The sequence below is a fragment of the Urocitellus parryii genome, chromosome 8 (genome assembly GCF_045843805.1).
Source record: "Urocitellus parryii isolate mUroPar1 chromosome 8, mUroPar1.hap1, whole genome shotgun sequence".
Classification (NCBI taxonomy): Eukaryota; Metazoa; Chordata; class Mammalia; order Rodentia; family Sciuridae; genus Urocitellus; species Urocitellus parryii.
The window spans coordinates 21,908,034-21,935,112 of NC_135538.1; the positions used below are offsets into that span (position 1 = coordinate 21,908,034).

The window sequence follows — 27,079 nt, forward strand, 5'->3', positions numbered from 1 at the left end:
TGCTGCTTTTGTCTAAAGCAGCACATAATACTTCCACATATCTCAGCAGAAGTTAAAGTCTTTAAATAAATATACAAATAAGGTGACCATAACATACTTTTTCATTAAAGAGAAGTGAAAAGAAAAGAACAAGCAAAAGTTCTTTGAAAGTGTCTTCTGTGAGGACAGAAGAGTAGCTCAGATTCAGGTAAAGGGCAAGAATGACAGCTGAAGAAGTTTCCCATCCTCTCTTCTCATCTTTTTTTAAAAAAGTATTTTCTAGTTGTAGATGAACTCAATACCTTTATTTTGTGTATTTATTTTTATATCTTGCTAAGGATTCAACCTAGCACCTCACAAGTGCCATCAAGTGCTCTACCACTAAGCTACAAACCCAGCCCCTCTTCTCATCTTCTTAATGCTACTGTCTAGAGCCCTAGTCCCATCTTGGGTAACTATGGTAACTTAAAGAGCCAGACTCTCCTAATGCTTAAGGAAATATAAGAGGGAGGCACTTAAGAAGGCTGATGTGGTTCCACCTATACCTGATGGACAGGGGAGAACAAGATGCTCAGCCAGTGTCTCTCAGAGAAACAGCAGAATCTGGAACTAGTGCACTGCTAATGGTTTGGAGTTTAAATGTCCTTGAAAAGTTCATATGTGAAAGGTTTGGTCTCCAGCTGATGGCTCTGCTGGGAGGTGGTGGCACTTTTAGGAGGTGGGGCCTACCTAGAGGAAGTAAGTGTGTGGTCAGCAAGGGTACATTTGGACCCCTGCTTCTTCCTTTTTTTTTCTCTCTGTGCTTACCAGTTATGAGCTGGGCTGGGGATATAGCTCAGTAGTAGAGCTACAGCCTACCATGTCAAAGGACCTAGATTTAATTCCAGTACCACATAAAAAATGGTAATAATTTAAAAACAAAAGCACCAGATGCCATGAGCTGAGTGTCTCTGCTCCACCGTTTGTTCCCACCATGATGTTCTGTCTTACCACAGGCCAAAAGTAATGGGATCAGCTGACCAGGGACTGAAATCTTTGAAACCAAGAGCCAAAATAAATCTCTCCTCCTTTCAAGTCATCAGAAGTGTTTTGTCACAATGACAGAAAGCAGACTAACATACACACCTGAGAATTTAGTTCATTCTACTTACAGATTTTGAAATTGAGGAAGCTGAGGCTAAATCTTCCTTAATTAATATTACTTGGTACCCTCAGTACCTTTCTGGCAAAAACACAACCCTGTTGTCCTCATATAGCACTGCTTTCTGTCCACCGATTCCCAGGGCCTTTTAATCCAGGAAGCTACCCAGCACTGAAAAGGACCCAATAACCAAGCCACCATTAATTCCCCCAAGGCGAGTCTCACTTCTTTTGCCATTTTTAGAAATTATAGGTATTTTCCAATGCGTATAATAGAAAGATGAGTACATATTGTCTACTTAAACAATCTTCAATTTATCACTCTGGAAAGAGAATTTTGAAACAAATTTTGGGTATCATTATTTCTTGTTCAGTAGTAAATACTTAAAGAAATCATGTAGCTACAAATGCATCAGGCACTTTTCTTCAGGGAGCTTAGGTGTCTCTACTGCATACCCCTCAGCTGTGCGTATATTTTCTATTAAATTTCACAGCTCTAGTGCTAGTGGCCAGTTAGCACAGACTACTAAGTTGCTCTGTGACCTTATATATGCACTAACAATATTAGACTTTCATGTAGTGAGGAATTCTGGTGAAGGGATTGTTTGGACAGTAAGAAAATTGAACTTATGTCAAGAGATAAGCATATTTCTTCCTTAAAGAAAAACCATTGACATTGAGCACCTGCTAAACTGGGCTTAGATCTGGCCTGAGATTTAAAGTCAATTTCCTCCACGAGTCCATATGAAAGGCACTAAACAATGTAATTCTTAATTTTAATAAATCCACAAATTTTCACATCAATGGGATTATGGCTCTCCTAGGGCAGAGATGATTTACTTGTCCTAAGGACAGAATGGAAGTTTAACAATAAATACAGCAATACTTTTCTTTCATACAGCCACTGAATTCTTGCCCATAGGAAAAAAAAATACATCAAAAAAGACTGTATTTAGAAGTTTTAATTCACAAATAAGACTGTACTACTGAACTAAGTAAATAGGGATGTCATTGTGAGTATGTACAGAAACATGGACGCCCGTCACCATAATGTGGATAAGTAACATTTCATTTCTAATCTTCTCTTCTGCCTCCTCCTCCTCACACCTTAGTTTTCTATATGAATTTACAAATATATATTTAAAACCAGGAATATATTAAAGAGTCAATACAAAAATAGGGGAAGCCAGAACTCTTAAGTTACATTATCCTTAAATTTCATTCATTTGGAAAATTTCATTCCAAATATGAATGTTTTTCTGAACAGAAGTCTGCAAAACACAGTTTTCTACCTTTTGAAAACTTGGAACATTTTATCCTGTCTTGCAACACAGTTCAGACACTCATACCTGCTGAGGTTTCTCTGAATTTGTCACTGGTCTTCTTTTTCCTCCATTTCCAAGGCTTGAAGATTTTACCAATGGTGGAGAGCTTCCCCTTTCTCTTGAAGGGAGGTGTCTGGGAACCTGCTGTGGGGCCATCTGAGTTGGCTATAGAGGCTTTGTCCAGTCCATCAACTATAGAAATAAAAGTCAAATCAGAGAAAGGCTTCAATGAAAGTTAAAACCAGCATCAACTATCTCTTCCTGGACTCTTAACAGCAAGCATGCTTACTCTGATTGAACCTCACATAAAGTTGAGTTTGTCCAATTTCACAGCTGGTAGGACTCCCCTGATATCAATCAGTTAATCAATCCATCATAAATTATAGTCCCCTTAGGTAATGGTTTTTGGGAAATAAGAAAGCAAGAGACTTACATAACAGGTGGGGACAGACAAGTGAAGTTCTGCAAAACACAGCTGAATCCATCGGCAACAACCACATCAATATTTTGTGCAGAAATAGAGGATTCTAAGTATTCCAGAAATAGGATGTTCCTCTGGAGGCTAGTTTGGCATTCTCAGTAATGAATATCACAGTTATGGTGTAGTTAAAACCATAGATTTTCCTTCACAAAATACAATTTGATGCCAGGAAGCTAAATGCTATTTTTACAATGCTAAAACTATCTTTTGCTCCTGTTACAAGGGAAAAAAATTAAAAATTTTCAGCTTCATTTTATCTGATAACTATCACTAACAGCAAGAAATATGTGGAAGATGCAGGTATTGTGTGTGATAAAACATATCTTGATATGCCTTTGTCATTTTATTAATCAGAAGAAAAGCACAAAATCTTAAGTTTCCTTGCACTAAGTTCTAAACAGAAGGGAGATAATAATGACTTACATTACCCCAACTACCATATTTTAGTGACAAAGAATTAGAAGCAGCCCAGAATGGATAAACTACAGTATTATTCATTCAATGAAATAGCTTTTAGCACTTTAAAAAATGAGCAGATGGATAAATATGCAATAAAACTAAATAAAGCAAAATGTTAAGTGTTGAATCTAGGTGCTAGGTTTGTGGGGGAGGTACGATCCTTTTGTCCTTTCTGTATTTTTTGAAAACTCGCAAAATAACACATTGGGGAATCATATGATCATCTCAATAGACGCAGAAAAAGCATTTGACAAAACACAGCATACCTTCATGTTCAAAGCACTAGAAAAACTAGGGATAGTAGGAACATGCCTCAACATTGTAAAAGATATATATATATATCTTAAATCCAGGGCCATCATCATTCTAAATGGAGAAAAATTGAAAGCATTTCCAGTGGAAAATGGAAACAAGACAAAGATGTCATCTTTCATCACTTCTATTCAACAACATGCTTGAAACTCTAGCCAGAGCAATTAGACAAAAGAAAGAAATTAAAGGGATACAAATAGGTAAAGAAGAACTCAAACTATCACTATTTGCTGATGACATAATTCTATATCTAGAAGATCCAAAAAATTTCAACCAGAAAATTTCTAGAATTAATAAGTGAATTCAGCAAAGTAGCAGGATATAAAATCAACACCCATAAATCAGACACATTCCTATATATCAACAATGAATCCACTGAAAGAGAAATTAGGAAAACTACTCTAATCACAATAGCCTCAAAAAAAAAAAAAACACCCTGGGAATCAATCTAACAAAAGAGGTGAAAGACATCTACAATGAAAACTACAGAACACTAAAAAAATAAATTGAAGAAAACCTCAGAAGATGGAAAATCTCCCATGCTCCTAGATAGGCAGAATTAATATTGTCAAAATGGCCATACTACCAAAAACATTATATAGATTTAATGCAATTTCTATTAAAATCCCAATGACATTCTTCATAGAAATAGAAAAAGCAATCATAAAATTTATTTGGAAAAATAAGAGACCCAGAATAGCTAAAGCAATCCTTAGCAAGAAAAGTGAAGCAGGAGTCATCACAATACCAGACCTTAAATTATACTACAGAGCTGAAGTAACAAAAATGGCATGGTATTGGCACCAAAATAGACTTGTAGACCAATGGTACAGAATAGAGGACACAGAGACAAACCCACATAAATATGGTAATCTCATACTAGACAAGGGTGCCAAAAACATTCACTGAAGACAAGACAGCCTATTCAACAAATGGTGCTGGCAAAACTGGAAATCCATATATAGCAAAATGAAATTAAATCTCTTATCTCTCACCCTGCACAAAAATCAACTTAAATTGTATCAAAGACTTAGGCACTAGAACAAAGACCTAATAGAAGCAAAAATAGGGCTAAATCTTCACCACGTCGACCTAGGATCTGATTCCTAAAGCACAAGAAGTAAAATCAAGTCACAATAAATGGGATGGATTCAAATTAAAAAGCTTGTTCTCAGCAAAGGAAACAATTAATAATGTGAGGAGAGAGCCTACAGATTGGGAGAAAATCTTTACTACATGCACCTCCAATAAAGCATTAATCTCTAGGATATATAAAGAACTCAAAAAACTTAACACCAAAAAAACTAAATAACCCAATCAATAAATGGGCTAAGGAACTGAACAGACAATTCACAGAAGAAATACAATTTATCAACAAATATATGAAAAACTGTTCAACATTTCTAGCAATTAGAGAAATGCAAATCAAAACTACTCTAAGATTTCATCTCACTCCTGTCAGAATGGCAATCATCAACAATACAGGCAACAATAAATGTTGGTGAGGATATGGTAAAAAATGTACATTCATATGTTGCTAGTGGGACTGCAAATTGGTACAACCACTATGGAAAGCAGTATGGAGATTCCTCATAAAACTGGGAATGATACCACCACTTAACCCAGCTATCCCACTCCTTGGTTTATACCCAAAGGACTTAAAATCAACATACTACAGTAATGCAGCCTCATCAATGTTTATAGCAGCTCAATTCACAATAGCTAGACTATGGAACCAACCTAGGAGTCCCTCAATAGAAGAATGGATAAAGAAAATGTGGTATATATACTCAATGGAAATTACACAGCTTTAAAGAACAGTGAAATTATGGCATTTGCCAGTAAATGGTTGGAGTTGGAGAATATTATGCTAAGCAAAATAAGCCAATCCCACAAAACCAAAGGTCTAATGTTTTCTCTAATTTGCGGATGCTAATTCACAATAAGGCAGGGGGCACTAGGGAAGAATAGTGTTACTTCAGATTAGGTAGAGGGAAGTGACAGGAGGGGAGAGGATGTGCGGATAGGAAAGACAGTAGAATAAAACAGACATTATTACTGTGTGTATATATGTGACTCCATGACCAATATGATTCTGCAACAAGTAGACTCAGAAAAATGAGAAATTATATCCCATCTATGTATGGTATATCAAAGTGCATAAAGGCATTCCATTGTCATGTATAAGTAATTAAAACAAATTAAAAAATTTAAAAAGAGAAACAAATAAAAACCAAAAATGGAATAGCAAAGCCCTGTACTTCCAGGAAGATACAGGAAGCTTACTTATTCCTATTTCTCTTGCTAACACCATTACATCAAGACACTGACACAAATAACAGGAATGCATCTCAAAAAAAATTGTGCTGAAAGGGCCAGACAGAAAGAGTGCATGTGTGGTTCCATTATATAAAGGTCAAAACAGGCAAAATGAATTTATGGCAAAAACAAACAACAATAACAACAACAACAACAACAAAAACCCTAAGAAAATCAGAATAATAGTTCCTTCTGAGGATGAGAAGGAGGTAGAAATTAATTGAAAAGGGAGTTGAGGGAACTTATGGGGGTGATGGAATTTTAATAGTGGTTGGATTATGCAAAATTGACCATAGGTATTTACGACTTTGTGCATTTCACTTTAGGTAAAATTTACTTTAGAAAAACCATAAAGAGAGTAAAATCTAATTAATGACATGCCTGCTAAAGTGTTTAGAGGTTAACTGTACTTATATCCTTCAAAAAATGAGTAAATGGATAAATAAGTGGATCAATAGATGAAATGAGTAAATGGATAAATGTGTAATAAAATGAAATAGAGAAAAATGTTGTGTTGAGTCTAGGTGGTAGATATGTTGGGGGGGTATAATTTTTTTATTTTTTTCTGTAGTTTTAAAAACTTTTATGATAAAATGTTGAGGCAAAACATTTTTTTTTTCTTTTAAAGCAGAAGCTGAACTTGCAGCAAGTGTTCCTGCTTCCAGAAAGATGCAGTACAGGTACTTATTCCTATGTGTCTTGCTGAACATCATCACCTTCATGTCATATATTTAACAAATGTAAGAAGACTGTGAAAGGCGAAGTAACAGTAGCGCAGTCTGGGATCTCAAAACTCAAGAACCAGCATGCGGTGAGATTCCCTAGGTTTGCTTCTGTCCTTACACACCCCACACTTGCAGCTAAAGAAGATGGCAACCCAGAAACACAGCCAATGGGCTCAGGTCAAAAGAGCCTCTCTCTAGCCATGGGTCCAGGGAAGGGGGTACCTAGCAAGACAAAACCTCTGTAGATGGTAATTACTCTGAGTGGTCAAACACCACAGAAGGACTGTGACCACCATGCCAGAAAAAGTTGAGTGGAGGAACTACACTTGCACTCTCACGAGGCTCAAACAAGGGACCCTAACACCCCTGAGGGAGTTGGAGTCAGAATCGAGTCTTGTGAGAGAAGACCAGCTGGGGAGCCAGGACCTTCACATCTGCCATCTGCTAATGAACCATCCCCAGGAGCATGGATTTCCACTCCATCCAGAATAACCAAATGTTACTCCCAGTACTGGGCTGGTGTCAAATCACTGCCCACTGGGAACAAGGTCACCATCCCTTTGGGTCCTTGAAGACCATGTGGGTATCTGACAGTCTCACACCCACCCAACAGTAATGAGGACCCCCCACCCCCATACATAGTATGCCAATGGAGAACAAGAAGGGAAGATGTATTCTAACTCCACAAGGGAGTGGGGGAGGGGGGTGGGGACAAGGGACACTCACTGCTTGCCTGGCAGAAGAAGTGTCAGACAAAGCCAATGAAAGCAGGTTTCAATAAAGTCTAGAGTCTTGTAACATAATACAAATAAGTTCAAGTTCCAGTGGGGTGGGAGGGAGGGTGGAAATCACTTGACATACCAAGAACCAAGAAAAATCTCAAAGTGAATGTTAAAGGACATTCAATAGATACCAACTCCTCAATCCTTGTGAGTTCTCCTTCCAAATGAGTGTGGATAAATCCCATTCCTCCTTCTAGTGAGGTCTACTCTAATTTCGGGTGCTATCTAGGCAGATATAACCAGAGTGTGGCATTTCTAGGGTCACCTGTAAGTGTCCTAACCCTACCTTCAGCTGTAACTCAACAGAGATGTGGGGGCAGGGCAGCGGGGTTAGATGAATTTCGAAGCTAAGCCACAGTAATAGAGTAAAATCTTCACTTCTGCTCTGGTCCAACGGCCTTCTGTGAACCAGGGGGCAAACTCAGGGAGGAAGTGAGTGTGTGGTTTCTCTTCTTCATGAGACTCTACGTTATACTCTCATAAAAGATTTTAATTTTCAACAGTTTCAATGCTGTAAAATACAAAAGGACTATAACAAATCAGTGGAACTAAAGTTTCTACCTTAAATTCATCTCTGTGACTACAAACATCTAGTTCTCGTTTTCTCACACTAGACTGGGGACTCGATCTTCCAAACCATATCTGTTTCCCTGATGTGCCACAAAAATCCTGCTTTTCCATCTGAATCAGTAAAACATAGTTTATTTTTCTCCTGTAAATAAAAATAAAATTTAAAAATCCATATTAAATAACTCCCAAGATTGCAGAAGGGGTCATTACTGAGATGGAGTGAAAGGGTGGATGAGTGAAAAATGAAGCCTTAATGTTAAATTCTTGACTGTGTAAGAAGCCCAGAGGCTGGGAACATAGGAGACATAGCTCAGTTGATAGAGCACTTGCCTCACATGCACAAGGCCTTGGGTTCAATCTCCAGCACCATGAATGGAAAAAAAAAAAAAAGAATCCAAAGGTTAAGTTATTATCTTTCTTGATTTCTTGATGAGGCATATGTAGTTCTATCTTTATCTCAGGTCTTTAAAGGGCCTGAGCTAGTGCCAGAGGCCTCTCTGTCTCTCTCACATACACATACACATACACACACACACACACACACACACACACACTTCTTTTCCCTGATTGTATAGAATCCACTTGTGATTTTTATAATTGTTGGGCTATTTCAGTGAATCACATTTGCAACTGGAGACCATATGACAGTACAGTTAGACAAAATGCCACTGTACTTCACAGAAAGCACGGAAGTGAAGAGGGCTATCACCTACTCTTGAGTTAATGAGCCAAATATTACCTTTACTCTTTTCTGCACATTCAGGATACTGGTAGTGCCATTGATATTTTTGTATTTTTTCTTTTGAATCAATTTATCATTAAAACACATTTGAAACTTTCTATAAATTCTTTCATAGTAAGTCTAGTGAATTTTGCATTTACACACAGAAAACAAATTGCCAGATGTATCCCAGATGAAAGTGGAAATTTCCTGTTTTCAATGTTAATTGTGAGTCACTTTCATATTATTGGAGTGGTTCATGAGGACTTTCCTTTTCATGCCAGAGATGTATACTTGAAATATAGCATATTCTGAAATACAGTCAGTAGCTATTCGAATATAAAAGTCTTAAATGACACACACACATATACACCTCAATCTATTTTCCTGTTGAAATAAGCCCACACCACCCAATGATAAGTATTTAGAAAACATATGCAGGTTTTATTTTCATTTAAACAGAAATTCATCAATTACGCAGCCTCAGTGTAAAGGTGATCGTATGGGCCAAAAAATAAAAGAGACTAGATAATTATCATATAAAATATATTATATATTTGAATATTCTCCCTTTTGAGATTTGAGAACTGAATAACAGATCTTTTTAGAAAAGGTAAATGTACTTAATGTGTGAGTTTATAGATTTTTTTTGGGGGGGGGGAGGATTAACTCAGGGACACTTGACCACTGAGCTACAGCCCCAGCCCTATTTTGTATTTTATTTGGAGACAGGGTCTCACTGAGTTGCTTAGTGTGTCACTTTTGCTGAGGCTGGCTTTGAACTTGGGATCCTCCTGCCTCAATCTCCCAAGGTGCTGGAATTACAGGCATGCACCACTGTATGCAGCAAGAGTTTGTAGTTTGTAAAATAATATTTAATGTTATAGTTTGGATATAACATTAAATATTATCTTAAAATCCATTTTTCTGTACACATAATTATTTTAGTCACCAAGAAAGTAAGACAAATGATGCATACTATTCCATATCACAAATTTTGTAGTTAAAAGATCATTTAGAATCTCAGTAAAAGATCTCCTGGTACTGATCTGGTGCAGGCTGAGAGCCCCTATGAAAAAAGTAAATGATAAAGATGGTCTCAATTTTCTCTAAAAATCCTTAAATATTTGGAGGTAAATGCAAATACATTTCTGAAGCCCAATTATAACAAAAACAGAGAAATAACACGTGGTAAATAATGCTTTGATAGCCCCCTGCCCTACTGTGTGCTTTAAGGAAGGGAAAAAAATACCCAAGTAAACCAGCCTTAATTTCCTTAAAATATAGTTTCTGGGCTGTTTTATTATCATTTTTTTGATGTATGTGTATCTTTGGAATTTATTATGCTCATAAAACATTAAGATTATCACTATAGAATTTATTTTTTATTTCTAGTTCTATTATGTTTCCATTAAAATTCTGCCCCTTACCCCTTTAAGGCCACAGATCATAAGAAAAAAAAAGGGGAAGCCCTGGCTTTACTTCCTACATTCACAGGAGGTATCTCTCTTCACTGAAACAATGACTTGAGATGCGTGATACACAAGGTACTTGGTTCTGGGCACAGATCCAAGTAGACAGCAAGGTCAGAGTGAAGCGATGCTGAGAGCCATTGCAGAGTAGACTGGATAATGGTTTTTAAGGCAGCCAAGGGGCAATCCTGGCCTTGCACTTTTAAAAGAGATCTTTACTTTCTCCCTTACTAGAGTTTACATTGCATTGGGCCAAATCACTTCCTTTAAGGGAATAAAAGCAGTGGCCAGTGGAGAAGAAAGAGAGAGAAAAAAAATACATAAAAGAACAAAAGAATCAAAATGAGAGGTATATGTGAGAAATCCTGAAATTGCTGCATCTGTAGACTGAGATCCAACAAGTCAGTAAGTAATTGGCTGATGGTGGGAGCCAGGTTTCTCCCAGCTGGAGAAAAAAGATAAGTGGGGAAATCTGGAATGATCCATGTGGCACCAAGTACAGTTAGAAACATCTGGACGAACTCATGTTGGGCCAGATAGAGAGACAGTAGAAAGACAGATTGTAGATATGTGTATAGACTTTGTTGAGTGCACCCACATGTATTTCTTAGTTCTGTCTTCTCAGAGGAACTAGAAGCAACAGCATCCCACTAGCAATGAGCACATGCAGGACTCAGATCTTGGTTTCTGTGAGAGTTTGGAATTGGAATAGTCCCTAAAGGCTTGGTCCCCAGCTGTTGATGGAAACCTAGGGGCCCAATAATAACAAACACAGAGAAATAACATGTGGGGCCCATTTGGAGGAAGTAGGTCCTTGGGCATGTGCCCTTGAAGAGTATATCTTGTCCCCTGCCCCTTCCTCTATTCCCTCTTTTTCTCCCACTCTCTACGTCCCAGCCACTGTGAGGTCAACAACTTTGCTCCACCAGATCCTCTAGGCTGATGTTCTGCTTTACCACAGGCCTAAAAGCAACTGAGTCAGCTGACTATGGACTGAAACCTCTAAAACTATAAACAAAATAAACATATCCTCCTTTAAATTGATTTTCTCAAGTATCTTATCACAGTGACAGAAAGCTAACACAGTTTCTAATAGCATTCTTTAATAAGAGGAACAGGTGAACATGGTGGCGCACGCCTGAAATCCCAGCAGTTTGGGATGCTGAGGCAGGAGGATCACGAGTTCAAAGCCAGCCTCAGCAAAAGCGAGGCACTAAGCAATTCAGTGAGACCCTGTCTCTAAATAAAATATGAATTAGGGCTGGGGATGTGGCTCAATGGTCAAGTGCTGCTGAGTTCAATCCCCAGTACCCCTCTCAGAAAAAAAAAAAAAAGGAGGAACAGGGAAAATGTTAGATGAGACTTGCAGTATCTCACAGAGCTGGAAAATAAGGAAGCACTCAAAACACTAAGTGATGGGAGTCTGTTAGAGGAACACAGAAGCCAATTCAAATAGTCCTCAAAGGCCAAAGATGGAACAATTTGAGGAAATAAAATAAATGGTATAGTGTTAGATTATAACCCAAAGTATAAATATCTATAAGTCCATATTGATAAAAAATAAATACGGAATAAGTAAATCAATGTGGGAGTAAGATTTATAGCTGTATAGAAGAGCTCCAAATCATTTATATAAATGTTCCCTTCTCAAGGAGTTGGCGCTCAACTTCCCTGCCTTAAATAGGGGCTATACACAGTGACTTCCTTCCCAAGAGTTCAGTATGGAAAGAGGGGAGAAAGGAATGACTTCACAGCAGAGAACACTAATAAGCACCAGTTCGTCAAGGGGATCCAGTTCAACAACATCAGCGATAAGCTGATAGGATGTGATGAGAACAGCACCTCAAAGCCCACCACCCCAGAGTCATCATGAGAAAGACACCAGGACATCACCAAATTCAGGGACGTTTCCAAAATACCTGGCCAGTATATTTCCAAACGGACAAGGTCGTTAAAAATGAGAAAAATTTGAGTAAATGACATAGACCAGAGGAGCCTAAGGAGTCATGAGGACAAAAATGTGGTATACTTAATGGAATCCTGAACAAACAAAAGGACATCAGGTGGAAATTAGTGAAATCCTAATAGATTGTGCAGTTTAGCTAGTGATAACATACCAATGACTGTTCCTTGATGTAACAAACGTATCATACACATAAGATACCAGCAATAGCAGAAAAATGAGTTGGAAGCTCATAAGAACTTCCTGTACTACTGTTTCAACATTTCTGCAAGTTTGAAACTATTCTAAAAGAGAGTTTCTATTGTGAAATTTGGTATCAGCCGGCATGTATGGAAAGGAGCATGAAGATTTAGCAGTTTCTTAGGAGTAAATGGACTACTGCTCTAAGAGACCTGAAGGGTGCTCAGAGTAAAGATTTCTGCTCAAGGGAGTTTGGGAAAGTACCATGTTTCAGGGCTGCCTGGCTTTCCCTCTAAAAATGCTTTTATGAATACTTTCAGTTCCCAGTAGCTCATCATGAAGAGAACATTTACAGGTCATCATATTTCTATTTCAACACTTTCTAGCATGTGATAAACCCAAATAAAGTTAAGGGATATTCAACATCTTGCAAAGGGCAGACAATGGGCCCAGTTGCAACATTAGGAAGTATTCAACTACAGTTATGAGACCACACCATAGAGTGGAGATTACACACACACACACACACACACACACACACACACACACACACGTGCACAGGGATTAACATCATGTTCTCGTGGAATGCTCACAAAGAATGACAAATCTGGGAATAAAAAGGCTCCCTATACTTTATTTCTACATAGTTGAAGTTGAACTCTTTTCAATAATAAAATTTTACTCGGAACCAAAAGTCAATTTAAGGCGGGTACAGTAGTGCATGCCAGTAATCCCAGCAACTCAGGAGGTTGAGGCAGGGGGATGGCAAGTTCCAGGCCAGCCTCAGTAACTTAGTGAGACCTTATCTCAAAATTTAAAAAAAAAAAAAAAACTAAAAGGGCTGGAATGTGGCTTAGTGGAAGAGCATCCCTGGGTTCAATCCCCAGTACCACCAAAAAAAAAAAAAAAAAAAAAATCCAATTTAAAGGAGTAAAGTGTTTATTGCAGACCTATTGAGAATGCATTTCCCAGCTCATTCTTGTTATCCCTCAACTCCCAGGGATGTGAGGAGAGTGGGAAGATGCAGGAACAGAAACTCCATGACTTAAGCTTTGCTTGGAAGGCTAGTGAGCAGCACCTACTAATGAGCTATTCATTGACTCATCCAGGTTTCATTGTCTCCAAAGAATTAAAGTTAGGAGCACTTTATTATTGCAGAATTAATAGTGGCTCATGGTTGTTTTTGTTTTTGTTGTTTTTAGTATTTCTTATGTACCAGGAACTGGACAAAGTACTTTACCTGCATCATTAGCTCATGTGAATTTTTACAATACCTTTGAGATACGTAGCATTTCTATGATGAGAAAGATTAAAGATTTATCGAGTAGATAATGACAAGATATCTTCCTCCAGTGGCACACTGAATCAAGTGGCAGAGCTTGGATTAGAACTCACATCTGTCTGTCTCTAAAATGGCCCTCTGTGGGCTGGAGTTGTGGCTCCGTGGTAGAGTGCTCGCTTAGCACGTGCAAGGCCCTGGGTTCGATCCTCAGCACCACATAAAGATTAATAAATAAAATAAAATGGCCCTCTGCACCACTGTTCTCCAGGCTAGCTTTGACGACTTGGGGCTGTGGCTTGTCGTCCAAGATCCAGGAGAATCACAGGAACAGCCAAGCACGATTCTCTCCCTGAGCTCCTTCAGTGTGATCAGGGAAGCAGATGTGACCAGTGGTCACTGATGTGAGCCAAAAACAGAGGTGGAAGCAGAGTAGCTAGCTCCCAGGAGGAAGCAGTGAACTCTGGCTGGGTGTCCCAAGAATATTTCCCAGGGACTGAGAGCCATGAACTCGAGCCATGGAGATGAGGAAGACTTCCAGGTGGAAATTAAGGAGGGGACAGCCCACAGGGGAACGGACCAAGTATGACTGACCTTTTAAAGTAATGCCAAGAAGCACTTTCTCATTATCATAGTGCTCTGCTCAGAATCGGCACATGACATATATTTATGGAAAAAAGAAACAAACTAATTATAAAGTCATGTCCTTATACATGTGAAATGGTCAAATGTGAAATGCTCTAAAAGGAACTTTTTAACTTTCTCTATATAAATGTATACTACCTTTTAAAACTCTGAGAATAATAGAATTTTAGAATTAGAAATGATCTTAGCTAACCCAGAAAAAAATTACTTTTAATCACTAGATATTTCCTTTAAAAATAATTAGCATTAAGGTAACAATCATGGTTAACATTTAAAAATTATTTAGCTACTCTCTTTTTAAATTCTCAAGAATCAAAGAACAGAATGCAAACCAGAAGTTAAATTAAATTTAAAGAAATGTAATAGGATGTGAGAAACATTACTGTAACAGTGTATGATGAATGGATTTTACTCTCCCTAAAGGAAGACTCCTCTTCTAAGGCTGCTTTCATACTTGAGTCCCAATTTACCAGTTTCTGACCCTTCTAAACTTGAAAGAAACTATGAAGTTCTCTAAAGAGAACTCAAATAAGATCAGTACACTGTCATTAAAACCAGCACTATGAGCCAGGTGCAGTGGGTGGCAGAGCTTGGATTAGAACTCACATCTGTCTGTCTCTAAAATGGCCCTCTGTGGGCTCAGTGGTAGAGTGCTTGGCTAGCACGTGCAAGGCCCTGGGTTTGATCCTCAGCACCACATAAAGATAAATAAATAAAATAAAATGGCCCTCTGCACCACTGTTCTCCAGGCTAGCGATGAGTACCTCCTCATCGCTCTAACAGTAACACTATAAAACAGAAAGTGAAGGAGACATTGCACAATCCGCACAGCAACTTGGGAGGCTGAGGCAGGAGGATTGCTCGTCCAAGGCCAGCCCATGCAATTCAGTGAGACTTAGTCTCAAAATAAAATAAAAAGGGCTGGGGATGTGTCTCAATGGTAGAGTGCCCCTGGGTTCCATTCCCAGTACCACAAGGAAGATTAAAAACTAAACTATACTAATACTATGCAGCATTCTCCCCCCCCCCAATTTTTTTGAAATATAACACACAGATAGCCATTTTTGAGGTATAACGTACAATATGCATGATACATATAGTATCACACACACAATGATTCTTCATTTGCAGTCCCTATACAGAGCAAGGCACACACCATTCCCAGGCTCCAGAAATCTTCCTTGTGCTGTTCCCCAGTCAAGTCCCACTTGCTTCCCTCCATTCCCTCATCCCACAACCACTTCCATCACCACAAGATTTGTTTCACCTTTCCTTGAACTTTTAGTTAGTGGAATCACACGACATACCCTTTGGTGTCTTTCTTTCACGGACTGTAAGATTCATCTTTGGAGCTTAATCTTAGTATGTGAGCATTTCAAAGCAAAGCTACCCAGTTACAAAATCAAAACGCTGTCTGAGCAAGACCTCAGAAGACAGAGAACTTGAAAATCATGAGCCTTCTGCATGACTTTTCTTGAGCAAGGACATCATTACTACTGTCCTTACCTGGAAAATGAAAATAAGATCTCCTTTTCCTTACTAGGTTTCTGGAAAAGCTCATTTACCTTGACACCTGCTTTTGAGGTTTCCCTGAAGTGGTGCAAAAATAGAAGCTCCTGTAAGCAAGACTAAAGATGTAAAAGAAGTTTATTTTGAGTAAATAGTGACAATTTTACCTATAGTCTTACTCTGCATATCAGTCTGGGCAATGCAATTTCCCAAAGCATTCGATTTCAGTGTTACCCACGATGGGAACTATAACCATGTTTAACCTAGGAGTTCCATATTGTCCAGATTCTATGTGTAAAGGCCCTATAGAGGAGAAAACCAAGCCACAAAAAGGCCACATGGCTTCTCAAAGAGTTAGCTCATGGCAAAAAGGAAAGTCCAGGTCACCTGATTCCTAATCAGGGTACTGCCCCCCTCTACCAGGCTGTCTTCACTGGAATATGATAGTTCAGTTCCTGGTGAGCTAGGAGTACCTCCTCATCGCTCTAACAGTAAGACTGTAAAACAGAAAGTGAAGGAGACATTGCACAATCCGCACAGGCAGTAAATCTGGGTTATTATTCTGGATTTTGATCACCCAACTGGGATGGTTAAGGGAAAGCCAAGAAGAGAGCTGGATTCTAGATCCAATGCTGCTTCTTAACTAGCCCCGTGACCTTGAGCAAGGACCCTAATTTTTCAATGCTGAAATTAGGAGACTAGGTTAAATAATCTCCAGGAGCCTTTCCAACTTTAACAATTCGGTGATTCTTCACATTGTTTTGTGCTGAGTATATCAATCTTACAGATCACAGGAAGACCTGTTCTGAGGACTTCATGAGTATTGCCTCATTAATCATCACTAAAACTCTGTGATGTAAGTGCTATTAATGTAGCCCCATCTTGTAGATGAGGACATTGAAGTTCAGAGAGAGCAAGCAACTTGCCCAAGGTTACACAGCTGGTAAGTGGGATTTAAACTCAGCAGCTTGCTTCCAGAGTGTCCTTTGTATAAAATAGGGAGAAGGTTTATGGATGAGAGTATATTTTAAGAGAAGGCAAGACAGAAACCCTAATGAACAATAATTCATTTCTATCCAGAACTACTTGTTTGCACTAATCCAAACTAGGGCAGGTACTTTTTTGCTCTCTACAGCAATCGGTGTTAACACAGTTCATTACATGCTGGTTGTAGGCAGACTATTCTGTTCACTTTATATTTACCTTTGATTGTATAGAATCTTTATTTACCATAGTATTAATTTTGGAAGTTTGATACCATCAATTTTTAAACTTGTTTTTCTAACACAGGCAGTCATTCTTTCTAAACCCCCAAAGGGGAGAAGCTACTAAAGACTTCCATCTGCCTGCAAGTACTGACAGAGAATTCCAGAGTTTAAACTTGTGGCCAAAAGGCCTGCAGAATAAGTATGTTTGTGCAGCTGTATGACATCCTGATTCACTGACACGAACAATATCCCCTAGACCTGCCACAGAATATTTAACAGATTAAGTAAAATCACTCACGTTAGAGGGTTCAAGGAACTCCAATTGAGTAGGAAAAGGGTCACTTTACAATGAAAAATAAATTTTAGCGACAATGACAGCATTTGAAGTTCTGAAGAGCGCTGCTCTCAAGAGGAGCAAAGGGTTCTCTCCACAAAGGCAGCGATAGCTCTGCTTAGGAAGGACAGGAAGCACATGAAAGAGAGAAAAACTAAGGAACCCACCGACCTCTACCTCGCTTCCCTTGAAGGCTAGTCATCTCCTTGGGGCGACTCTCAGAGTCCAGGGTGTGTAGAGGGTGCGCTGTGTGAAAAGGAAGAAAAGTCCATATGTAACTCTAGTGGACAGTTAGCCAAGTGAAAAAGGATTGCAATCCACCCGTGTTAGGATAATGATCGCCCTGCCTGTGCTGAGCCTGTGCACAGGTGAATGGAACCTCAGGAGGGAGGCCAGCAGGCCTTCCATATAATTGTAAAATAAAATCCAATAAAAGCATCGTGATTTTTTTAAGTAAATGACTAAATTTTTGCTTCTGATAAAATGACAAAAAAAAAAAATTCCTAAGGAGGATGAAAGTAACCGAAGTATGATTAAAAAGTAACACATTAAATCTGAACCAATGTCTTTAGTCAAAAGGCTGGTGGATAAGTAAGGGTCCTGAGAATCTACATATAACATGACTGACCCTGTCTGCATGTCAAACAGTTCTCTGGCAGTCACACCAAGTCCCCACGCCTGGTTCTACGAAGAGGTGGCCACATGTAGCACTCTGGACTCTCTCCCCAGGGCAGAGGTGAAATGTGCAGCCTATACAATGGAAAGCAGGATGCCGGGAGATAGATTCCACCGAGAAGAATTTATGTCAATTTGTCATGTGGTGTTCCCAAGGCACCCAGATTTATAGACTTGTAGTTCGGTTAAGAGGTGACTGCAACATCCCAGGCATCTGAACTTGGAGAGGAGCAGTGGAAAAGGGCTGAAAGTGATGAATGGATCCAAGGGACATTGCAGAGAAAGAGTCCGAGGAACTGCCTGGAGAAGTCACAGAGGACTCCACGGCCTGAGCTTCCACAGGGGTGGAGTGGGATGTCAGGAGGAAAGAAGACTTGGAGGAAAGACCTTCAGATCGTGTTTAGACATTATGAACTTCAGGTGTTGGCAGGACATCCAAGGGAAGAGGTCCAACAGACAGTCAGAAATTCATTACTGACACACTAGCAAAAAGTTGGAGTGAAGTTTGGTGGAATCTTCCAAACAAAAGCAGCTGTTGAGGGCCAGGGGTAAATTCTCAGAGAAACAACTACATTGAGGAGCAAGTGGGCTTTGCGCAATAAGGAACCTTGAACTTTTTTTGGCATTGAGTTTGATCCAGTATAAGAAAAGGTTCTGTTTGCTGTTTGTTTAAAATTCACAAAGTGTGAAGGACACTCAAGAATGTTTATGGGATGAGGAGAAGGAGCCCCGGGGGTGGAGAGGGTGAAGATGAGACAGAAGGGCTACAGTACTGCACCAGCCAGAATGCCAGACAGGGAGACTGAGTTTCTTTGAGGAATAGGAAGAAGAAGCGGAGAGGGTAAGCCTGAATCTCATCTGGTGCATTGGAAGATGAGATGGTAGTCTGGAGATGGTAGCAAGAACACTTGGCAGGATGGAATGTACTTCAAATGAAGGTGTGCACAGTCCTGGAACAAGATGGTGGAAATGGCACTGGGAAGCTGGGGGGAACATCAATGGTGCCTGTGGTATAAGGGGCAAAGGACCACAGACCTCCATTAAACAGCTTTATCAGAGAAGCTGTGCTACTACCTACCAAGGACAGTCCCATTTCAGATAAGGCAAGGAAGAGGAGGAGGAAGTCTACAAAAAGATGCCCATGTAGAAAAATGTGCCTACTATGGAATGGAAGCATTTCAGTCACAATTAATTTACTGAGCAACCATTGTAAAGAAGGTTCTATGTGGAACTGATCTCTGCCCTTAGGGGGCTTAAGGTCAATGATGGAGGATGACTCTAGTGAAGCAACCCTTATTCCAACCTAGACTCACAGCATGTGATGCGGGCAGAGGAGCGTGGGTAACTCCAAGAGGATAGTTCCCCTGACATGAATGGCACAAAAGTCTCCCAATTATGAGTAAAAAAATTGGGGATGAAATTGTTCCAGGGTTTCAGAGTTTAAGGCTAGTTTCATAACTTTGCTTAAAAGGTGGAAATAACCTATTCAAATTAAATAGGAAACTATTTAAAAGTCACTGAGGATTAACATTCCTTAGTTTTTGTACACCCAATGTTCTTGACAGAGAAACAATCCCACTAGTTTTTTAAAAACCAAGTTTATGATAATAATATCTTCAGTGTTGACCTTGTATCTTTTCCTCTCCCACATGGATCACCGAGGAGATCCCACCTGCAGGATGTCCTATGCTGGTTCTTTCTTTAGAAGGGCATGCATGTTAAGCAAGCTTTCCAGGAAACGAGTCCCACCAGCAGGACTTGGGTATCACACCACTCGGAAAGCTCCTGAATCCAATCTGGACACTATCCAGCCACTGAGCTTATTCCAAAATTCTTTTCTCATATCATTTTTATTAAGATTTTTAATATTGAAGGAATGTTGACTGTGTGCTACAGTGTCGGGGAAGAGTCCATAACTGCACTTCAAAGGTAGCTAGTTGCAGTTCACCAACTTTTCCAGAAGCCATAAAAATAATTTTTAGTTGTTGTTGTAATTAAGTGAATAGGGGCAAAGACTGTCTCATTATGAAGAAAAAATAATCTTTCCCATTATATCAGGAGTCCCATGAGATGAGGGACAAACTGGTTTTCATTCTGGGGATGCCCCCATACTATACCTATAACCCAGAAGGTCCTTAATTAATATTTGAAAAATGAAAATGTAAGTCATGTGTAGCAATCATTTGCAGGGCCTGGCCTAGCTAGGCTATGATTTATTCAAGTAGGTCTTTAGACTCTTCCCACAGAGGAAACTGTTTCCAACAGTGCCTTCCTGTAGAATTCCAAACATTTTGAAAGATAATATAACAAACACTAACGTTTGAAATTGGGAAACTATCAAAGCCAGCAGGAAGGATGATTAACACTCATAAGAACAGTACAGGCCGGGTAACACATTTTTCAGGTAAGCGAACACTTAATTGCTGCTTACAGTAGAATTTAAAGACACTTCATCAAAGACAAATAATTGAAAAACAGCTGGAAGAATTTATATGTGAAATAATCTTTTAAGAAGTTTCTGTTTTCCCACAGTGATGAGCGGTGAACATGAATTTTTCAAGAGTGTCTCTCCATCCCATGCGCACCCACTCCATTAACTGTTCTTTCTTCAACTAAACACTCTTATTAGGCATCTCAGATGCTTCTTGTCCTTACTTTCTTTCCCCTAACTGGAGAAGTTCAGGAAGAAAAGAAAGAAAAGTAAAGAAAGCAGAAGAGGAGATTACCTGACTACATTGGAATGAAATCCAAATTGGTTTTGTTTTTTCCATTTTTTTTTAAAGCATCACACATGGGAATTTGAATCTCTTAAAAAACTATGATACAATATAGAAACTCTAAAATGGCCTTTTGGTTGTTTACTTTGTTTCTTATTATGAACACATATTAACTGTACAAGTTACGGAGTTTCACTGTGACATTTCCATACGTGCAATATATTTATTGCATCTTAAGCACATCCATCCTCCCTTCTATCCTCACTTGTCCTCTCAGCCCATGTCTCTTTCCCTTTCCCTAATTAAATGTATATTTTTTTACTTAAAATTAAATTATTTGATTAAACATGATTACAGATTCTTGGCTTAGAATCAATGCTTTAGACTTTCAATTCACTTAAGCTGGAGAATCTAGTAGAACCAAAAGATAAAGTTATTTCATGCAGTAGCTCAGTGTTGGCAAACAGCTGAGCATGTGCCATAACACGCTGGATCACTAGGACTCCTTCTTTAAGACTGGCAACCAGCAACACGTTTTTGTTCCAATCTAAAGAGACCACACTACACCTCCCATCCCACCCTTCAACTGAGAACTGAATCTCTGCTGTTTGAGGAGTTTCCCAGGCAGCAGACAGAAATGGATGGAGATGGTTCACACTTAGGCATTTCCATATCCAAGCTTCCAGAGTAGTCAGAAAACAGTGTGTTTTGTTTATTTCTCTAGCTATTTGGCATCGTAGTATGATTCTCTGTATACTTAAAAAACAAGAAATATTAATTTTTAGTATATACCCAGACCTCTGAGTACTGTGGAGAAAAAAAACATGGGCTTCCAGGGCCAGAGAGACATAAATTTAATAATCTGATCCTCTACTTCCTAGCTGTTAACCTAATTCAACCTTTCAGAGTCTCTTCCTCATGCACAGAATGGGTTGCAGCTAGGGTTAATAGAGATAACACAAAAAACAATATATGGAAGTGGGAAAAGGGCAATCAAGGAGTTTAGGGTATAAAAGTAGAGGGTTGATTATGCATGAATTGGAATCAGTGAGTGGAGCAGTGAATTACTTTGGCAAACATTTTCTTGCTCTTCGAGAAGTCTTCAGGAAAACAAAAACACCTGGAAAGTAGACTCCTATATACCCACCCAGAATCCACACCTGCTTCTTCCAGTAACCTCAAGACAATAGCCAGGAGCCACTGAGACCAACTGACACTCAAAGAAAATCACCACCACCTTGGAGCACAAATGCCCTCCATTAAAGAAAGGAACTGAATAAGAAGGCTGACATGACCTACAAGAAGGAGAGATTTGGTTCTTACCTACCATCTGGGACGTTGCTGGTTTTATTTCAATGCTTGTAGCTGAAAAAGAAAAGAAGGAAAGGAAGAAGGAAAGAAGGAAGGAAGGAAGGAAGGAAGGAAGGAAGGAAGGAAGGAAGGAAGGAAGGAAGGAAGGAAGGAGGGAAGGAAAACAGGCAAGCGAAAGAGCAAAAGAAAATGAGCAAACAAAAAACAATGTATTCCACTATTGTCATGTATGTAAGAAAAAAAAAAACAATGTATTCAAAAGTCTGGCTGCATGCTGGTTAATACAACACCTAATGGATTGTACTGAGAATCTGACTAGGAACGGTCTACGTTGAGTCAGATACAAGTTGATGTTGATTTTGGGTTTCAAAAAGGCTGCACTTTATAAGGTGTGTTGCTCCAGCTGCCAAACAAAGGAAGTTGCATTTTGCACATTTCCAAATATGCCTAATGTCAAAATCTGAAAAGAGGAAAAAAAAAGTTTTGATCCATGATTTCATCAACCTCAGAACATTTAAGACCACTTTTAACCCTTTAAGTTTCAAGTTTTCAATCTGTAAATATTTCAACAAAATTGACACAGGTGTATTCAAATAGGTTGGAAACTATAAACTAGAACTTAATATACTCTTTATATTTATATTTGTATACATGTGGAAATACATATGTTTTACAAGTGCTCTAATCCTTCACCCATTATTTTTTTTCAAAATAATAGAACTCTAAAGGCATCTATTTCAAAGTGACCATAACTGGCTTATTTGTTCCTCAATTCAAATTTCTTATAGGTGTCCCTTATGTGGGGTGACAGGGAAAAAAATGAGTTAAACTCAATGGAGATGGCCAAGTCCAAAAGGACTCTGGCACTACAAGAATCATTACCCAGGAGACTGGCTAAGAAATCATTATTAAAGTGGCTTTGGTTTATTCTGGGTCCTTCCCCTTCTATGATCCCTTTTATAGTGCTCTTTCTGACCACAGGATTAGAATACCCAAAAATAAAAATAAGACTTCAAAACTACAAGTAATTGCTAATTAAATGTTTACAGTTATTTCCATTCTATACAGTAAGACTTCATTTGTAGCCCATATGACACCAAGTTTTGAATCTGAAATAGGGTCTTGGATCCAAATGAATTGTTCTCACTTGGAGAAACACCAATGTTCTGTGACTTTTAACCTTCCTTAGATTGAATGTTCGCATATTCTAATCTGCAAAATGTCTTCAAAGACTAAAATGACAGAGGCACGGCTAACAGGCGTGGAAATTTGGCTAAGACTTTCTCACACCCTCACCCCACACCCGCCTCATCATTATCTGGATTCAGATCAGGTCCCAAAAGAACTGGGTCTTGCACGCAGCTTTTGGGGGAATGCTTTGCATCTCAGTCATGTCAAGGTCTAACTTACTTCTACAAACTCCTGGCCCAAGGAGATGCTATAAAATTAATTTCTGAGGTTATTGGGGGTTTTAAATCCTTTTACCAAAGGAATGAGGATTGCTAGACTCTGCTGCACCCAAATCTTACTTTTGTGCTGAGATGGCTTGAGAGACATGTTCTATTTTAAATAAGGGATTTTGAAGACTGAGATTGCAGCTCAGCAACACAGTGCTTGCCTAGCATGCATAAGGCCCTGAGTTCAATCCCCAGCACTGAAAAGAAATAGGAGATGAATGTGCTTTTAAATCACTACCTTCATTTCTTGTGACAATGTGACAGTACACCCAAACTGACCACTGACCGTCCCCAATAAGAGTTTATATGAAATTTAACAAGAGTTAGGAGACCATCATGAGAAGCCTGCTAGGTATCTGACAATATGTAGAGCCAGAGCACAAATGCAATTACCTACATATGAGTCATCTTGAACTACCAACCTGTCTCAGTGAATCTGCTACATTTTCTGGCAAGAGCATTCTTGTTCTGGCTTTACTCTGACAGGTGTTTAAACACCATCATTCTCCAGCATCCCTATTCATTGTCTTTCTTATTTTAGAGGCTCTTTGTGAAGAGACATGTCAATCTGCTGGGTATCAAACATGCCTAAGACAATGAAAGCACACAAGGTAAGAAAAATCAAACACAGAAAAGGAAAGGGATACCCAGAGTGACATGTGGGAACACACTTTCTAAATAGAATGCCTCACATCCCAAGACCTCAAAGAAGATTATAAAACCAGTCAAGCAGCACATACACAGTTACTGACCACAATAATGGGATTGAAAATTTTTTTTGCTGCACAGGTGATTGAACCCAGTGGTGCTCTACCACTAAGCTATGCCCTCAACCGTTTTTATTTTTCATTTCGAGACAGGGTCTCGCCAAGTTGCCCAGGCTGGCCTGAAACTTATGATCCTTTTGCCTCAGCCTCCCAAGAACCAGGGGTTATAGGTACGTGGCTTATGATTGGAATCCTGATAACTATTATTGGTTTCCTTCACAGCATTATTCAATCAAAAGATACTGCTCACCATTTCCTACACAATTATAGCCGAAACATGATGTTCACATATATCATTTTCTAGTTTTACCCCATATGCCCTTTACTTCTTGGGCTTTACTTTCAAAGTGACATCGCCTAGTGACACCGGCTAATTTCCAGTGCTGAAAGTCACTTCTGTGCATCTTCTCATTCATCTCACCTCTACTGCCTGTAGGGCACTGTGGCTGAGAGGGAAGAGACTATAAAAGGTTAAGGGATGAAATTAAAGAATCCAGAAAGAAGACAATAAATCTACATGTCTATGCATACTGCTGTGTACATTGATTTTTAAGGACAGAACTGTGGGCTGAATTGTGTCCCTCTCCACTCCAAATTCATATGTTGAAGCCCTCACCTCCAGTACCTCAGAATGTGACCACAGTTGGATACAGGCTCTTGAAAAGCCAATTGGGGTAGACTGATGTCATCCAATAGGACTGGGGTCCTTGTAAGAAGAGGAAATTCAGGCACAGATTTGTGTGCAAAGGGATAACCATGTGAGGTCACAGAGAGAAGGTGGCTGTCTACAAGCCAACAAGGGAGGCCTCAGCAAGAAGAAACCCTGCGACCCCTTGATCTTGGACTTCCAGACTCCAAAACTCTGAGCAAATGAATTTTTTTTATTTTTATTTTTTTGGGGGGTACCAGGGACTGAATTCAGGGGCACCCAACCACTAAGCCACATCCCTGGCCCTATTTTGTATTTTATTTAGAGACAGGGTCTCACTGAGTTGCTTAGTGCCTTGCTTTTGCTGAGGCTGGCTTTGAACTCATGATCCTCCTGCCTCAGCCTCCCAAACTGCTGGGATTATAGGCATGCACCAGACACCCGACTAAATTTCTGTTTTTAAGTCACCCAGACTGGGGTCCTTTGTTATAGCAGCCCTACCACACCAATACAGACATTCACTTTGGTCTGTAAGTTTTTATTAGTAGGTTGAAAGTGAAGTGAAAATAGTACATAGCTTTCAACCTCATCCTCAACCCACTTAAAAGAGAGAGAGAAAAAAAAAAGATTCTCTGAAGTCTTCTGCTATGAACACTTTAAATGGCTTTATTAAATTAAAATGTCCTCATCTGTAAATTGAGGCATGCATGTGTTCTGACAAGCTGTGGTTGGACGACTGAAGGGAATTCAGTTTTTTAAAAGAGTACACTTCTAAATTCCTTTCAAAATCTCATGTTTGGGTTTTATTCTTCTCATGTTTGCATTTAAAAACGGACAGTCAGGTCCCTTCCAAGCAACAGAACACTGGATGTGCACAGGTGCACCAGGCCTGCCCCTGGAGCCCCGGGAAGATGAAGCACAGCTCGGCAGAGCCGACAGGAACCGTCAGCAGGGGCTCAGCTAACTTGTCCTGGTTCATTCCAAGTCTCCATCCTCACCCAGCTCTTCAGTAAACAGGTTGGCAGGTCAGCACAAGTTAGTCTTACAGATGTGGAAGACATTTTGAGAAACACAAAATCCCTCAAATGGAAGAAATTGGTGACAGCACTCCTGAATCATCCTGTGAGCCCACCCCCAGAGCTGGTGGCCTCCCGGGTCCATGGCAGTGTTCAGTACACACCTCAGACAACAAACAGAGGCCTTCCACAGGGGGCTGAGCAACCATCAGAAAAAGCTTTTAGAGGACCCAATTAAGACTCAATGGAATTTGCTTCACACTGGGCTATGTTCTGCGAAGAGGCATAACATTGAAAGGAATGCCCCCTGACGTACAGAGGCGAAAATTAAAAGCCATACATTGTTTAATAAGGAACATATGAAAAGAATTTTTAAATAAATGATTGCTTCCTTTTGGAGTTCACAGAAAATGCTGCCCACATTTCCATAAGGGAGAAGGGCTCAGCCTCCTTTCTAGAAACCTGCTGCACTAACACCCTTCTGGCAGTTCCTCCCACTCATTGTGAAACACCTGTTTTCATCGGGTCTTTGACTTTGGTTCCTCCCTTAAACAATCAGCATGCAGCCACCTCAGAAGGAGCTCACAGGAGCCTCTTGAAAAGCAAAAGGCAGAGATTCTGCAAGCCTTCCAAAGGCCACTGCCATTGTGTGATGACTTCTTCACCTTCCAGTGTCCCGCAGTTATTTCAAACCTGGTTGCTGTGGGAACTGGATTACTTTGCTGCTAATAATATTAATGAAAAATGTATAGAGCCAAAAGTTTTCTGACGAGATCATGCCAGAATCCCCAAACAATACCTGACAAGGGGAATATCTGCTCATGGGAAGCTAATACTAATGGCCAAATTCAGCAGTGCATGGAGTAAAGAGTATCAGGCTCTGAACTGAACACTTTGTAACTTTTACCTCTAGTAATGAGAAAGATAGGCAGTTCGTGAAGTAAAATCTTCATCATTTTCAAAATCCTGCTGCTCTAGAATTTATTTTCCAGAGAATGTGCCTCAGTTTAAGAAACTTCTAGAATGATTCTGAAAACCACTCTGAGGCCCCTCTCCAAAAGATTCTAGATCTAGAATATGAAAC

The 27,079-nt window shown here is 39.4% G+C and overlaps 1 protein-coding gene across 4 annotated transcripts in view; it reads right to left on the reverse strand.

The window, feature by feature from the left end:
- The window catches only part of Phactr2 (phosphatase and actin regulator 2), a 136,171-nt gene that overhangs the window by 95,805 nt on the left and 13,287 nt on the right, over positions 1–27,079 (reverse strand). For 3 of the 4 annotated variants that reach the window (XM_026397601.2, XM_026397602.2, XM_026397599.2), the window contains exons 2-3: positions 17,575–17,649; positions 2,469–2,636 (exon numbers count right to left, since the gene is read on the reverse strand). In XM_026397601.2, coding sequence (XP_026253386.2) covers positions 2,469–2,636; positions 17,575–17,649 — 243 coding nt within the window. The remainder of the gene's footprint in view (positions 1–2,468; positions 2,637–17,574; positions 17,650–27,079) is intronic. The other variant, XM_026397600.2, reaches the window with a different exon arrangement.